This window comes from Falco naumanni, chromosome 2, assembly GCF_017639655.2.
Source record: "Falco naumanni isolate bFalNau1 chromosome 2, bFalNau1.pat, whole genome shotgun sequence".
Lineage (NCBI taxonomy): Eukaryota > Metazoa > Chordata > Aves > Falconiformes > Falconidae > Falco > Falco naumanni.
In genome coordinates this window covers 4,144,041-4,161,860 of record NC_054055.1, presented here as the reverse complement: position 1 = coordinate 4,161,860, position 17,820 = coordinate 4,144,041, and the positions used below count along the sequence as shown (strand labels likewise).

The window sequence follows — 17,820 nt, the reverse complement described above, 5'->3', positions numbered from 1 at the left end:
GGGTCCTAAGCCATTGCTATCAGTTTACTTATTTTCATAAAGTTTACAAGCAGTGTCAACTGAACAACTAAATAATATCTGGCTACCTTGAAAGTCTTCAGAATTAGGAAGCTTGACTCCACAAACAAAGTAATCCTTTTGATCATTCTGTAAGTTTAAAATCAACAACGGAAAGTGAGAACAGAACAACATCGAGAAAACAGAAACCTGCACAAAATCCAATGACAAAGCATTTTTGTGAAGAAAAAACTAAATATTCAATTAAACAGAGCAACTTTGACACAGTATTTTAGTCCACATCTCATAACTCAGAAATAAATGCAACTTTTTATAAAGAAGGAAGAGCTTCATCTTAATTCATTATATAAAAGATTTTGGAGTTCAGTATTTGGACATCTGTTTATGTGTACTTTGTTAAAGTTCAGCTAGCCTGCTGTCAGGGTTACATTATAAAATTGTTAACAAAATGAAAATATCCATTAAATTACAGCTACAGCTATTTCTACTTTTATTGTGGAGACTATTTGTGAGGTGCTGGCATAAGTCCTCTTCCTGTGAGGTTTGCAATCTAAGGACCAAATCCAAGAAAAAGCTGGAAAAAACAGCATGAGTGAAGAGCAAGTTTCATCACTAATAAAACATGGTATTTGCTCACAGTGTAATTAATATATAGGAAATTCATTTCACATCAAGCAGATTTTTAGAATATTAAAAACATACCAGATCAATAGGGTAGATATAGGATAGCTCTGACAGCAATTGCTTGCATCGAATAGTCTGCTGGGCATTTGTCTTCAAAAACAGTTCTCTTTGGGGAAAGAGATCCCAAACCCATTAGTTTCTTCAAAAGCTTTAAGTAAAGGTATCAAACCCTTGTATCCCTTCTGCAGCTTCCCAAGCTTCACCTCTCCTCCCCAAAAAAGTTAGGTAATTCCACAAAAAATAAGAAAATACAGAAGGCAAAGCTGATTTTTCATTGTCAGTTGTACCTCATACTATAGGCGTATTTTGACTATGACAACCAAGTATTACAAAGCTGTGTTACATTAAAACAGACCTAGTCTACACATGCAATCAAGCATCTGTTTTCTTCTCTTCTAGACTTGCCACTGTTAATTATCACTTTAGATATCTACAAATCATAGCAGAGATGTCTTAACTGATGTTTTGGAGCAACATTAGTAAAAATTTGGTGCCAGGAGTCCCACTTCAAGTGGCCCACTCTCAAGCCTGTATTTCCTTTCCAATCAGAGAAAAAGTGTAAACCCTTTACCTCTTTGCAGTGCATTCCTTTCTTAATTCATGCAGGGATTCATTATGCTCTTGAAGTTTCTGGTATTCAGTCTCAAATGCATTTTCTAAGCAACATGAAGAATCAGGAAAAAAATTACTCTCAAATATTTTCTTATCTGGAGTTTTAAAAAGTAGATACTGACACAAATGTTGGCAATAATCCTCCACTTACTCTTAGATGCCCATTTTCCATGTTAAGCTGCCAAACTGGGGAACGACAGTAGGAGAAACACCTGTCTGCATGCACTATACACCACTCACCAGCCAAACACAACCAATTATACCCCAATTCTCCTTTAACACCTCTTTCCCTCACACCCACATCCACAGTAGTGGAGTAATTCAGTTAACGCATCTTAATACTTGCATAGCCAGAATCAGGTGGAAAACCCCTCATTTTTAGTAGCGATTAGTTATTTTAAATGTAATAGGTATTTAAAAAAAAAATAAAAATCAAATGTTCATGTGTAGCTTGGTCACTGGTGAGCTCCAAAGAGACAGTGATACAGTATTTTACATACAGGACTATATACAGTCATACATATAGTCATATATATGATGCTTTCCCAGTAAAAGAAAATACCAAGACTACTGAGCTTTTCATCTTTCACTTACATATTAAGCTATTAAGAGGAATTTTTGTCTTCTAACACTTAGAACAGGATCCTAATCACAGGTACAGTAACATCCCTCATGACATTATAATGTGCCTGCATCAAGCCACTGTTCACTGTATTACAGTGCAGCTCTTCCGAGTGTCTCAAAATGTTGATAAAGTGTAGATGTAAGATTGCTTTAGAGAGCTGTCATAGTAAGAAGTTATTCAGAGACAGGATATCAGAAACTGCTGCCCAGAATTCAGTATGACACAGATGGTAAAGAGATTATTTGAAGCTTGTAGCCAGATATAAAAGATAGACACAAACATGTTAGAGCCATACACAAAAAAAACAAACCCAAACACCCACAGCCCAAAAAACCCACCACACCAACAAAATAACCCCCATCAAAACAGCACCTTTATTACGGTCACCATGACCATAAGCTAGGCGACTACTCTTCTGATCAGTGGATTATGAAGATCTGCAATAAAAGCATTAACATTTCTACACCTACCTCTGTCATGCAAAGTAACTTTTTCCTTATGCAACAAGGCTACTTCTTGACCAAGGGCCTTCTTCTGCCTCTCCAGTTCATTACGCAGCACCAGGATCTTCAACTGTAAACATTCACTCTCCTTTTTCTATTGGAAGAAAATCAGAGTTAAAAAAGATACAAGTTTTTCTGCACACAAGCAGTTCCATAAAAGGAGTGATAGGAGGAAAGCAAAAAAGGGGCAAGACTAGTGTCTGCTGGACTAAAGGTGGAGTTCATACATCACCACAGGCAATAGATAATCAAAGACCCTAATTATTTTGCTGCCTTGGAAGGAGAAAAACTCAGCTCTGTTCCAAAGTGCCTGCTCCCTCTGTGAGATGCACAGAGACGGAAGGAAACTTCTGCAGAACAAGTACATAGAAACTTATAGCACAGTGCTAGCAGCAGGACAAGCATTCATTCCCTGGCAAAGGGTTGGGCAACAAGAGAGAAGAGCAGCCATAAGAAGTCTATACTAAACTGAAGCAGGGAGCTGGAAAAAAGATTGGCTGTATCATTACGGATTATGTCATTACATTATATCTGAAGGACCCCTTTAAAAAAAATTAGGATTTGCCCTGTACCTACTCTAAATCTATTAGTGCTTCATAAGAATATTTTTTGTTATTTGATGCACTATTACCCACTGACAAATTGCGTTGCCATGTGTGCAGTGAAGCAGAATTTTCTATTATAAGTGGGGGTTTGTTTTAAGGAAGGAGCATCTACCATGTTTAATAGATCCATATTGGGAGTAACTGAAGACAGCTTCAAAATGGAAAAGAGAAGTTATGTCTCTTCAGTCCAGTCACAACCCTGCTGGAGTTCAAAGCCCAAAGAGGCACTCACACATACTTGTGAGCAAGTCTTGTGTAAGTACTATCAGACAATGTCGCATATAACGCTGCCAGCCTTCACTTTTTCAAGCAGTAAGCGGACATAATGTTTCTTCAACACTAGCTGCCTGAAAAAAAAGTCAGTTCTTGCTGAACTCTTTCTTCCACTTCATATTTGCTTCAGTTACACACGTATGCTCTTCTGGTTCAAGACCGCAGCAGGAAACATCAGTCAATTTTATAGTTCACACACTTATAAAGGGGAATGGAAGCCCAACAAGAGTTTCCACTACTGAACAAAGGAAGAAAGAAATAGGTAATCATTTCCTTATACATAGACCATGGTTGCTAAGAAGCTGCATCACATGTGTGATCATTATCATTTTTGGGTTTAGTATTCTTCACAATTTTGCTCACGCATATCTATAAAGGAAAAGCCTTTGCCTAGAGGGACAAGGATATCCATAAGTAAAAAAAGATGGCTAATAACCTTTTAACAGCCAGGATACCAGCAGAAGGCAAAGCAGCTCTGGGTTGGAGTCACTCACAGGAGATGTGATGCTGCTCCTTAAGGGAGGTGACTCCTTTGCTTCTTTGTCTACAGCGCAACCCTATAATTAAGTGTGGATAAACAATCTCCCATTTTTCCATTGGAAATTAGCAGAGTACTCTCAACCCAGGATCTGCCTTACAGCAATAAAGTAACTTCACGTCACAAGTTTGCCCTTTCCTATACAAGGCACCAGACACATGCCAGTGAGTACCGAGACAATGAAGTCACTACAAGCCATTCTTGTTCTGGCAATTCACTGCTTTAAACTGAGCTCAGCCTTCCTGGGCAGAAAGTCGAAAGTAGTGCCAGTACACTTTTTTTGAGAGGGGAAAGAACAGGCAAAACAAACTGTCAAAAGCTATTGAAAACTCTAATACATTTCCTACTCAAACTGAACGTGTCACTTGAGTGACAGCTTTCACATGAATGCTGTTCCCCAAAGGGAGCAGAAGTGCAAGAAGATATAGCCAGTGGACTCACCTCACTAAATACACCCCAAGATTCTGTCAAGATTTATCTAAATCATTAAAAGTTTGTTTTTCCTGATAAACTTCTTTCATGCACTGTGTCATGTTTATGCTTTTCTAGTATAAAAGCAATTATACAAAATAAAGGTAAAAATAGGATGATCTATCAACCCATCTGTGTAACACAAATTAAAATTCATTACAGTTCTCAGATAAACTTGTAATTTCAAATGGGAACTTAAGTAAAGATTTCAAGTCTGATTGTTAAAGAACTCCCAAGCTTATAGTCAAGACATCAGCCAGATGCTTCAGCAAGCCTGTAGAATAAGGTTTCAAATAATCAAACTTACCAGTTCATTGCTTGTAGATGTACATCTCAGCTTTTCTTCAATCTCCCTTCCTATTTTCTGAACAGTTACCTGAGTCTGTTTAATTGCACACTGGGCTCTGTGAAGCCTGTAAGGAAAAGAGAAGTTACAGCTGTACTAAAGGTTCCCCACACATGTCCTAATGATGAATGTGCCAGCTGCCTCAAACCCAGCAACAGTAACATGAATTCAGATTGGCAGCTTCTATTTTGAAACAAAATATTAAAAGAATCATAACTTGCACATTTTATATAAATGAGTATCCAAAGTAAACTATCAAGTCTCTCAATTCGATCAAGTACCAAATCTCCTTCTCATTTGTTAAATTCAATACATGCTGATAAGGCAAAGCTGTAGGTGAGACAGCAGGTAATTACAGGGATCTTGTGTAACAATGAAGTTGTAACACTGTGAACATCAAAACGGATAGACATGACAGTTACCATGAGCACTGTTAACACAGGCCAGCTTTAAAAAAGGATCCTTTACATCAGGGGTCCTCAAACTACGGCCCGAAGGCCCCCCAGGGTCCTCAATCCGACCCCTGGTATTTACAGACACACACACACACCCCCGCCAGGGGTTGAGGGGGGAAAACCAAGCAACCGCAGATGACTGCCTGCCACTGCATCCGCGCGCTGGCCCCTGTTTAAAAAGTTTGAGGACCCCTGATCTACATGCCACCCAGGCCAAGAGCATGAAACACCCTTTAGTATCTCCAAATATCCTATGGGCCCTTCTGTAACCGAAACATGGGTTTCTTATTTTAATCACATTTGAAGTGTGAAAAGATGATGATTATGTGTTTCTGATCATTAGCCCTGGCTTCAGGGTAGAAGGGAAACTGATTATTTGCCATATTTATTGAAAAAAAATCAGACAGAGGAAAGCAATGGCAAAAACAGGTCAGAAGTATTAACATCTTAACATGATCATGGAGCGGAAATTAACTTATTTATTAGAAAAAAATCAGAGTTGGTCTGCAGACACAGGCTATGTCTTTTCACGCATGCAAACCCAGGCTTACTTTTCCCATTCACAGTTTCACTTTTAATGGCTTCTTTTGTAAGGATATTGTTCAGGTAGCCTTGCTGCTGGCATAAGCACTTCACTAAGGTCTAGCTAGAACAGCAAAAATGTGGTCAGATAACCTACTGTATGACATTTGTGCTTTGCCAGGCAGACAATGAAAAAAACAAGCCTGCTTCAATTCATCTACACTCTGCCAAAATTAAAAATATTTGCCTCTTCACAGGAACATTTAATTTTACTAAAGCAAGGCTACAAATTTGCCATAAGCCAAGGACCAAAACACACTAGAGCACACAGAAAAGGCTACTCAGCTCCTACCTTTTACATTCTCTAATCTCTTGCAGATTTATAAGCAATTGAGGCATTGCTATTTAAAGTTTTTGGCTAACGGTTTTTAATGGTCTGTATGAGCTAGACCAAGATAACCAGGCTAAGTGCTTCAAGTACACATAACCACAAAGCATTACTCCTCCTCACACCTCTCCCCTCCACACCCCATCTCAACAGCCATACTACCGATTACTTTATTCAGCATGAGGACAGCACCTAAACCACCTAGCCCAGCAAAGAAATACACAGGGAGGAGATTATACACTGACAACAGGGAATGAGCAGTGCTAGCAATATTAAACAGAGTCATTGTGATTTAGGCATTTTGTGATATAACTTTAAGTTAATACATTTAAATTATCAGACACCTTTAGCTCCATCACAATATTGCTTCTCTTAAAACACCGTTCTCTGTAGTAGTACAATTCGAAACAAAAATCGAAGTGATTCCTTTGGTTTCTTTAGAGCTTCTCCAACTGCTCGGCCCAAGCAGCTTTTTAGGGGTAGCTGTACCCCATCCAAATTACATATCAAGAGCTTTTTAGGGGTAGCTGTACCCCATCCAAATGACATATCAAGCAGCATGGCTCTACTGACTGCTACCAAGGTGGGGGCAAGACTGCTGAGGCCAGCAGCACTGGGTCACCCAAGAGCTTGGTCTCACATCCCTAACAGTACTGAAGCCTCCTGGAAACACTTATTTCCTACTGGGAACTATGGCTTACACCTCCCACCTTCCCAAATGTATCTTGAGGCTGTTGGCTATGTAACACATGGTTACACAGGTCAAAGCATCATGAACATCATTCAAAGCTCTGCTATCACACCATAAAGCACGGTCTAAGTTTTCTACTTCAACAGTTTCCAGTCTGCCTGTTTTCCAAAAGCCTGGAACAATTTCCTTCCAGACACAAGAAAGCCTTACTCTACCTATAAGGTTTAGCTTTGGGTAATAACCGAGTACCATTTCCCTTTCCTCTTCATCTAATTTTATACTGGAAGAACATTCTCGCTTTAGTCTGTTAGTGATTAAGAAGTGTTTTACAAGTTTTCATGTCACGCAATTTAGGTAGCAAAATCTGACTGCTGTAAAGTGGTTTACTCATTGAAGGAGTATTTGTGCAACTCAAATTGTTAGATAGATCATTTACCACATAAGTTCCTCCCAGTGATTTGATCAATACTGAGTTAACAACCTTTACTTTTTGTACTAGCTTTAAGTTCTTCTACCTGTGCCCAAGTATAAGGAGCAAACATCTACTCAGACTGACTTATCAAAACCTTAGAATACTTCTTCAATTTGGTGAATCTATACCTAAAGGTATATTCCGATATTATTACTGCTACACACAGGAATTCAGCAATCAAGTCTGTTTTTAATAAGAAATGGTTTTCTTAAGCCAAACATCATCCAGTCATTTCTTGCAATATAAAAAACCCCGTACACTTAAACTTGGCTGCCTTGATGCCAAACCATGCCATTTACATTGCAAGACAGAAAAAACTTACTGATACTGGTTGACTCAATCTCAGTATGTTCACTGTTGTTCCAAAACCCTTAAAATGGTAACAGTAACATCATGACCACATCCAAAGTTAAGCCTTCCAAGATTAAGATTTTAGGAACTTCACATCACAAAAGCAGCAACTATCGACAGAAACCTCCCTTTTCCAGCCAAAAAAGCCCCCACTGCACCCACATGGAAATCTTTGGTCATCCAACAAGGGGAATACAAACTAAGCCATAACAATACCAGCATGGAAATTCTGTCCATCATTTCTACATGCACAAGACAGACTACGGTGGAGACAATTATGACTGTACCAATGAATGGAGATCAGCAAGCTAAGGCCATAAATCTAGATTAAAAATTACATATAATGAATACAGAGAAACTTCAATGCTAATTGACTACATATTGTTTCCATTTCTGGTCTGAATGCAAGTCCAATGCTATAGCCTAAAGTTAGCACAATTTGCACTTTAGTACAATCTGACTTGGTTTAGTAATTGACAACGATGAGCCAACTGATGGCATAATCTACGTGCTATCAGCCAATGCAGGATTCTTCCCAGATTGTTCAAGAGGGTTTTTATTTTTTTATTAAAATTAGCACTTCCATAGCACTTCAAGAGCTAATTCAGGGCTTCAAGAGGCCACTGGCTTGCTACCAAATTTCTTTCGGCAATCAGAAAAGCCAAGCCAGTTACAGCAGAAATCCAAACCTTTTTAAAGAAATAGCTTAGCCAACAGTGTCGTCATCCTGTGTCTGCAGGCTGCTCTGGTGTCTCTGCAGCAGCTCACAGCCATTGTCAGCCAGCAGTAGAGTAATACGAACATTAAATATGAGAGATTTACTGCTGTCGCTTGGGGCCCTTGAGAGCTGCCATGCTAGTGTCCAACATCAAGTGAGCTGCACGCTGCTGCCTGGGAAAGAAGTGAAAAGCAAAGTAGACGTTAGAATTCCTTACCACCCTAATATAGTTTGGAAGTGGAGATCCATGAAGCTGCTCTCATATCACTGCTTGCTGAGACAGGGAGACTAAGAGGAAACAAAATACTCTCCCTTCCTTTGAAAGTTTAGAAGACAGCAGTACAAATAGAAAAACATTAGCCTTGTATCATAAACTTAAGAGCAACAAAAGCTGCCTCCCTAACTGATCCAGGAAGAACTGGCACACAAAATTTCAACATATCTCCTCTTCACTTGCTAGTTTCCAAGTTGCTGAAATAGAGGCTATTTGGGGTATTTCTTCGAGGCTTTTCAAGTCTGATGTAAAACTGCCACATCCCTATGCCCCTCTGCATGTGTCGTCCGTCCATCCCCCCCCCCCCCCCAAACAAAACCAACCCAACCCAACCTACTTTTTACCTTGGCTGTAAGATTTGAAACAATTCCAGCATATAATATTGTGATGATCAATTCAATTTGGGTACTGACTTAGAGGGAAAAAGTTGCCACGTTTTGGACTTCTTCACCATTACAGGATTTCTTTACAATAACATCCTTGTCTTGCTTGCAAGATCAAGCAGTTTCCCTGACTTCCCAAGGCCACACAATGCAGTGATCCAACATAACCTGACTTTACAACTTGGGAATGTGCTATAACAACACGTTCGCTCTCTTGAGGCTTCCAATAAGTTTGAGGCAACGTTTGAAGGTTCAGCTGAAGCACTTTCCTTTAAGACTTGTTGCTGTATCCTGCAACTGAGATAGCCCTCTTGGTCAAGAATTAGTCCAGTGATTTACGAGTTTATACATCAAGTTAATTCCTGGCTGAAATCTTTAAAAAACTGTAGCGACAACTGTGCCTATTAAGCTAACATACACTTATGTTTACATTAACGAAAGAGTCTCAACTTTATTAGATATCTGATACATGGTTTTGTAGTTCTATCATAAGCTCCAAGTATCTATTTGCTTCTATCAGACATCTGGATTTTTCACGTATGAAACTAAGCCATAAATACATCAATTAATTACAGCAGTCACACAGTACAGCTACTTCTCACAAGAGAAATAAATGCTTATGGTCTTATTTGCCAGAACAACCCTCATTTACAATGAGACTAAATTTAAACTATGAATTACTACCAGGGATTTAGAAAATATAACAGAACACTTCTGGCCACAAGCGAAATGTAGGAACCTGGAAGTAAAATACCCAAACCTATTATTAAAGAACAAAATAATCCAAGACTTTCCTATTAAATACAAAAAAAAATGGAATGCACACTACTTTCTATCAGTCCAGAAATTAGATTATGTAGAGTGCCAGCCAGCTATAACTTTTTTCTTTTTTACACAGCCCCTTAAACCATTACTTGCTACATATCTGCTTTCCCACAAGAAAAAGTTCTCTAATTTATAATCATACACTCCCTTTCTCAATTACCTCAGAAACCTATACCTACAATTTGTCAAAAGCAGATGTAGGGCAAGAGAAGACAGTAGGGAGTAAGAGGAGAATAAAATGCAAGTCTGACTTGTTCATTTATGCCATTAAACCTCTACAAGAGCCAGTGCTGTAAGAAACTCAAACAAGACAGTGCTATTAAAGCACAGATACTTTCCATCATCCTTTCAAACAGTCTTAATTTGAGCCTTACATGTGTAAGACTCAAATTAAGCTTTTGAATAACCAAGTCCATGTGGACACTGCAACAGTGGATGCTTTGAGCTATTTGCAAATGGAAAAAAACATATATATCAGACTGGCAGCAGGGGAGGTCCTGGCCTTCAGTGTGAGGAACATTTAAAGGAGCTAGCTAGTATACAGATCACCTTCAATATGCACAGGACATGAATGGAAAAGGAGTTTTCACGTGAAGCACAAAGAACTTTTTCCATACACGAAGTCAGAAAACCTGAGATGTCTTTAGTTCTCTTATTCCAGTCCACAAATTTAACTCCAGTGCTGGCTTGATTTTTTTATTCAAAGAACAAACATATTTGTGGCAAATAACAGAGGACGTTTCTTCTTTATACTGGTGCTCATCAGTTTGTTATTACAGAAACCTTGCTGCCAGGGCAACAGGCAACATCATATTCAAGACACTACATAACACAGAAAGGTAAATTACATACAAATCAAATTTCTAAGTTGCATAAACATGTAAAGATGACTCCTACCAGAAAGATAGTAACACTAGTAGAATACATCAGCCTTTTCCTGACATACAATTTGCCAACAAATCTTAACATAAGTTTTAACTCTCACTCTGAGACAGTGAGCAAGTCTAAGACTGGAGTTAAAGCCCAACTGAGAAGGAAGATGCATAAATTCAGGTTGAATGGGTTACAGGCTCCACCTAAAAAAGGGAAACTGCTGCTCTCAAGTTGCTTGTGTTCTCCCAGTTGCAGTCCACACAACCAATAAAGTGTTTGTGACAACCCAGCGCAGGCTTTACCCACCAGAGGGATAAGGAGAAACACCAGTGCATACTCAGGTGACTCATTTTTTTCTAGTTGCAAGCTACTGCACCTCTTCCTGGAAGCCATCCCCAAACTCAAATCAAAGTTTACTTCCAAGAGAAGTAGAATTCTGCAGCCGACTCAAAACCGTGAGATCTCCCACTAGACAAAGGGATGGCCTGAACACTCACAAGAGTGTTCTGCAGCTTCTCAGTCATAGGTGCATTCCCTACCCTGCCTTGTTTTTAATTATCAAAGACATTAAAGCATTTCCCCCAATGTGAGATCTTTAATCCATTTTATTTGTTCTCAGTCAAAATGCAGCATTGACTCTTCCTGATGTGGTTAGGCATTTCTGAGCGTTCTGGAGACATGACTGCATTCACTGAAATCTTTCCCCAGGCTGACAGATAAAGAAATTAGCAGTCCCATTCTCATGGCCACATCCAGAAACTGTAACAAGAAATAAAGAGTCCCAAATGCCATTGTTCACAAAATCCTCCTTCTTAAACACTTTCAGGTGTCTGTTAGAAAATTATTTAGCTAAGTGACATGCTCTGGTTTTCATCAACTCTAATATAGCCAGAAAAAGGAGAAGGATTGGGTTATGACTTCTAATCTAATTGAACATTGCTTCATTGATATGCTCTTTTACATGATGTCAAAAATAGGAAGAATAAAGCTATTTTTAAGTTCTGCATAGCTCTGTGTAACCTCTCTCAAACAGTGCTCTGAAACCAAATCTGATCAAGAGCTAGCAACATGCCTATCATGCTTACCTTAAAAATCTGCCACTGTAGGGGTGTTTATTCCATACGGCACAGTGGAAAAGATGAAGATAACAGCAGCAGCCTACTAACCCTGCAGTTAAATTAACACACAAAAATTCCCACCTCTCTCTCATGCTACGCAGACTGTTTCAACTTGCTATGACCCATGCCGCTCTCTTCGACAGATTTTGGCAAGTGTCAGGCTTGTAAACTGACTCTTCTGATGACTGATTAGCCTCACTTTCCATATGTCTTAGCACCACACAGGTAAAATGCCTGGGAACACATTTGTCTAAAAGTCTGATTCCACAGATAAAAACACCTAAAAAACTTCTCAAAATAATTCAGATCACAATTTCCATCTCCATTGCTACTTCCCAGGAAAACAGCACCCCACAATTCCAACCCACATAGTTTTTAGGCCAAGTGAGATGACACTTCTTACACTGTTCATCCATTTCAGAACTGTTTATTAAAGTATAGAGGCACTCAAGAGGTCTGATTACAATTCATGTTTATTTATGCTGGCCTTAGGCCACCTGGGTTTTCGTGTCCAAAGCCATGGGGATGCCTGCCTTGTCTTGGCTGCCTATACACTATGAAGAGCCAAGTCTTCCAGGTGGAAATCTTTCCTAGCGAGAAACATCAAGCCTGGCCATCACAGAAAAACAACCATACTTATCACTAGCAAAGGGAAGTTTTAGCAGAGGAACTTACTGATTTAAGAGCTCAAGTTATGCTAAGAGGAATTCTACTACCCATTCCACACTTGAGACTGTATTTCCACATCTGCTGGGAGGGTGATGGCAGCAGTAGTAGCAACATTAAAGTCTGCAACTTGAGCCAGCAATTTGACTGCTAAGATACTCACAGGAAAAGCTAGAACAAGGCACCGCAAGAGCATCAGGCTATTAGTGACAACCTTTTCCTGCCACACACACCGCCTTCTCAGGATATGACACTTTCTACGGCATGAACATTCATAACTACAACATTTAGAGTCATGGCTATGAGTTGGGACCCTTCTCTGAGGCAAGAACAGTAAAGGCAAAAGCTACAAACAAAATTTTTAACTGTCAGTGCCTATTTTAGAATTAAAAAACAAAAAGAAAAAGCTTTCCTACGTCCCCTTATCTCTGTGCATCTACCAGTATGCTAAAAAGAATGGGGTAGCAAAGAGCAACTCTGCAACTGCAGAGGCTAGAGGCTGAATCCTACCTGCTGGGCAGAGTTCCACTGGGTTCACTTGTTCCATGGAGATGAGCATGGAAATAGAGGGAACTTCAGGGAAGTTCAAAAGACAGTACAGCTTTGTGTGGCTCACCTCTGGGTTTATCAGATGCTGTACAATCCTCCAAAGAGAGCAGTTCACAGTATGTTTTCTTCCTGCTCTCCCTCCTTTTCACCCCACCAAACATCTGGAAACCTAAAGTTTGCAATTGCTCCTTATAGCAACTCTACAATAGCAAAGTGACTGAGTTACTGGCTGTCCAGATGGGACACTGATGCTGTTCAAAATTGCCTTGTCTTCTGCTTCTCCTTAGCTGTAAACAGGTCAATGTACCCCTGAGATACACCTGAACACAAAGCAGTTTAAGCCTATGAAGACCTTGCGCACTCCATCGTTCTCCACTTGGAGGTTATGAAAAACAACTTCAATTTTAGCATAATTCCTATGTGTGAAAAATAGGTGCCCAAGGCAGTTACTACATTTGGCACGTGCAATTCCACTGACCCTGTAGTCTCAGAGAAACTACTCTGAGATACTAATTAGTTTTACAACACTACAGCTGCTTATGTTGACTGCATCCTGTTGTCCCTTTTTCTAGTTTCAGAGATCAATTTGTGCTAGGTTCTGTTCCTTCAATAAGCCTGCCAATATAAATGGAAGAATTTAAACACACAGGCAATGTTATCTCTTAAAAAGCTTCTTTCCTAAGACAGGCTGAGCTAAACAAAAGCTGATTTTATAGCATCCCCGTGTTTTAGTCTTTGTCACTTAAGATAGCTGATTTTACCAACCTCTCAAGGTTTCACACTGCAGACAAACACTACCTACATTTGTATTCTTAAATAACATCTCTTCAGTGACAAGACATGCACTCAAATGAACAGTTATATTTTACAAACAGCAAATCCTGAAACAAAGCCTGTCACTTTGAAGCATATTATGACAGATTATGAAATCTGAAGTAGATAGGCATACTTAAGGCACTGGGACTTAAAAGACAATTTCTAGTAACTAATAGTTGCCATGTGTCAACATGCCCAATGTTCAACAGTGCCCTGCAAGTTTCTTTGAGCCCCTAACCTAGAAAGTAGCAATTAGTTGCTAGTTCAGAAGTTGAGCTCTGGTCCTTCTCAGAGCAGGGTCTTGTCACTCACAATCCCGGACCATTTAAAGTCACTGAACATCACATTTCTGTGATGTGAAATACAGGGAAATTGTTATCTTAGTTTTATAATTTGGTTCAAAGTCATGTTTACCTGTTCAGGGCACTGCAGCCAGATTTATTTGTTTGTAACCAGAACTGCGAGAACCTGTTGGTTTTGATGAAGGCACAGCCTGCGTGGTCTCTGGAGTTGCTCTAGTTTGAGATATGATCCACTAGATCAGATGCACATGTGCACATGTGGCAGTAGCAGAGAAAGCCCTTTAACACCTGTAAGTATTATTTAAATCAACTTCAGCCAGATTAGATATTAGCAATATTACAGCAGTTTCCTAGAGCTGGTCTTTACTCACCTCCAGCACTTAAATTGTACCAGTATCAGATTTTGTTGTTGTTAAACAGTATTTTTTCAACAAATACAACCAAAATGTTTTCAATTTGGATTAACTGGCTGGCTAAACAGCACGAACGTGCCATCCCATCTGCTGAAGGATTGATTAAACCATAGAGAAGGCTGTTTTAACTGGAGAAGTGAAAATACAGGAAGCAAAACTTCAAAGGGGCAGGTTTCACTAGTTCTTAGAGCATTTTTTGTCTCCAGGCAGAATCTGGGAGAATTTTAAGCACTCACTTAAAGGCACAAAAGCCATCAGGCAGGCCAATTGCCTCAAGTACCAGAACAGCAGGAAAAGCTGTTGTAGAACCCAAAATATTACTTTTTGTATTTAGGAACCGAAGTAAAGTTTTAACATACAGGATTTTGAGCCCTTTCTTTACAGATCACTAGTATATCCCATCTTCCCAACACTACTTCATACTGAAAGGTCTATTTTTCTAAGTTTTAAGAAAAGTATAGAAAACTAAGAGAATACTAAATATAAACCTATTCCCATCAGTGCTGCAAACGTGCAGAGAGCTTGATTACGGAGACATGTCCAGAACATGACCTCAGATGAATTTGGCCCATCCTGAGTGTTATGTGAAAGGTGAAACATGTTACTGTATAACCTATTACTACCAGCAACATAATATTTAGAAAGCCTTTAAGTGACCTCTTTTCAGGAAATCTGACAATATGGCCAAGGGACAAAAACTTCAAAATTTTAGCTTTCCAATTGAGGTGGTTAATTTTTGTAGTCTTTCTTAAAACAAATGGCTGGAAGAACATTCGTAATTTCCACATGGCATGAAAAACTTATTAGCAGCACAATGTTTGCCTGAGGATCTTGTCCCTGCCCCAAAACAAGAAGGTTCATGAGCTGCAGAGGTGCTGAGAACTCCTTGTGAAAAGCTAAGCTGTCTAGATAATTAAGCAGGAGGAAAAGTTTTAAGTAACTTGTAAATCCATGTAATTAAGCATCTGAGCACACAGGCACTATTTTAATCCAACACTCAAAAAAATTTTCTACTGTTCACACACTCTGGCATTCCTAATTAATTTTTTTAAATCAACATAATTTGAGCCAAGCACGTGCTTTTCATTAAGGCCTATTCATAAGCTTCACAAGTTTTAGCTATTCACTTCTTTGGAGAAGTAAAAAAACCAAACCAAACAAAAAAAAAAGAAAATATTGAAATCTTCCCCAAATAGCAGTTTTGACAGCAGACAGGGATCAACCATAGAAGTTCTCATTTTGCAGTTTTTCAGGAGTTAAGGGCTGAGCTAGAACCTGCTATCTCAATCTATTTTCACACAGTACAGCTGATCATAGCAGCTATGACACATCAGGCAGCACAGTACCAACAGAGTAACTGGGATGCAGATCCCACCATCGCCAGGACTTGCTTCCTTTTTTGAGAAGTTTCAACAAAGCCAGTACAAGCTGTTCTGCATATTCACATCTTGTGAAAACATTAGGAAACCACATGTGCAGCTTGTGAATTTTTACTACAGACAAATATCATATCATGAGAAAGTCTTCAGAACATGGGATTTAATGTGACCAGATGCAAACCTTTACAGTGTAGACACCTCCCTATTTTCTTTACAGCCAACAGACAGAAGCAGGCAGACAGCAATTCATTTCCTCCCAAAGTACACATCCTGTCAAATGAATCACAACTCAAATTATGCCCATCTCTCTCTTCTGGCTGTAGATGGAACATGTTCTCACAAAGAACAAACTTTGGAAAGAGTTCACGAGCCAGTTAGTCAAGCCTAGACTCCTGGAAGAGGTGGCAAACCAGTCTGCTTGATAGAAGAAAAAGGACACCCAACAATGAGACTGAAGATTATTTTAAAAGAAAGAAATGCTGTCACCACTCTTTTGAGCTAGATATGAAAAGGTAGGCCACAGTAGAGAAAGTATACCTGTAAGAAAGCAGATGACAGAGGGAATAAAAAGGATTCTGGACTTTGCCTCAGTTCATGAAGAACTTTCCTAGCTAGGAAGGAAACAGAGAAAAATAGAACCTAGTTAGAATTTGTGACCATACCTTTTTCTGGAACCAGGCAATGTAATATATATTCCTTGATAGGGTATGTAGAATCCACTGAAATATAATCATCAGCAGGCCTGGTGCCAAGGCCTGGAAAAAAACGTTCCTTTTATGACAAAGCAAAAAGAGGATGCCTTAGCTCAGAGGCAGGGCTAAACAGCAGCTACACCCAACAGCATACCTAAATAAGAGATAGTGCCTAGGCTCCCACCTTCCCAAGAACGAGCAAAGCGCATGGCGCCAGTAATCAGGTTTCAAAACAGCACTGGTGAGCATCCATCAAGGGGAGCTTTATGAAAAGTGACATCTTCATTTCTTGTCAGCTTTATCATACACAGTCAGACACTTTCAGAAGAAGGACCACAGCTCAAATTAGAGAAGGTTAGACAGGGGTCCAGTCGGTCAAGTTCATTACATATATATATTATACAAGTATAATAGTGTTTTTTCCACAGCATGCTTCATAATACAAAGTAGTGCAAAGGAAATGTGGAAAAACACCCAAAACCACCTGAATAAAACAATCAGGGTGACCAACACACATTTTCTTCTCTCAATTTAACAAAGACTTAATATGAGGTAGTGTAGGAGTTGCCTTCTAATGGACTGTGCCAAAACTTCGTAACACACCCTCTGGTGGTTTTCCACTAAAAGTACAGACGACAAGCATTTCAAAAGCAGCCTTTACTTTAAATATGCTTTACAAAATCAAGAAACAGCACATTTAAATTTTAAGAGAGCTTATAAAATAAAGACTTCTGAATAAGCAACCTTGAGCTAACTTTTCCTACGGCTTTGCTCACTAGAGAGAGCCAATGCTTCATACAGGCAACACTGACACCTACTGTTAACACTACCAAAGGGATTCAACTTCACAACTGATTAAAAAAAGCAAACACATTTTTCCAAAGACTTTTGAAAGCGTATTAAACATTTCCTGTTCAAGGGTTTCCTCTGTAGTACATCTATTGCTATTACTGAGGAACTGAAGTTATCAACCTGTGTTGTTAAATGCCTTTTGAATACAAATTCCTCAAAGCCAGCCTACTGACAGCATTTAAAACCTGTTTTATTTCCCCACAGCTACCATTCTCGAACTATTTTAATTAAAACAGATCTGAAAAAGGCCTTCTTGTTTACCTTCATACTAGTATTTATTGGTTTTCACCACCAGAAACACCTAAGTAACCACCCAAAAGTGCAGTTACTGTACCTTTCTTACACCATACACGTGTTGGAGTAACCAGGTCCTGACTATGCAACGCCTCTTTTTCTGGATTACAAG

General features: G+C 39.2%; 1 protein-coding gene across 2 annotated transcripts in view; it reads right to left on the bottom strand.

Moving 5' to 3' along the window:
• UVRAG (UV radiation resistance associated) overlaps positions 1-17,820 on the bottom strand; it is a 100,276-nt gene that overhangs the window by 52,232 nt on the left and 30,224 nt on the right. For both annotated transcript variants that reach the window (XM_040583621.1, XM_040583622.1), the window contains 5 exons: positions 4,637-4,742; positions 2,410-2,536; positions 1,274-1,358; positions 721-808; positions 87-147 (listed from right to left, as the gene is read on the bottom strand). In XM_040583621.1, coding sequence (XP_040439555.1) covers positions 87-147; positions 721-808; positions 1,274-1,358; positions 2,410-2,536; positions 4,637-4,742 — 467 coding nt within the window. The remainder of the gene's footprint in view (positions 1-86; positions 148-720; positions 809-1,273; positions 1,359-2,409; positions 2,537-4,636; positions 4,743-17,820) is intronic.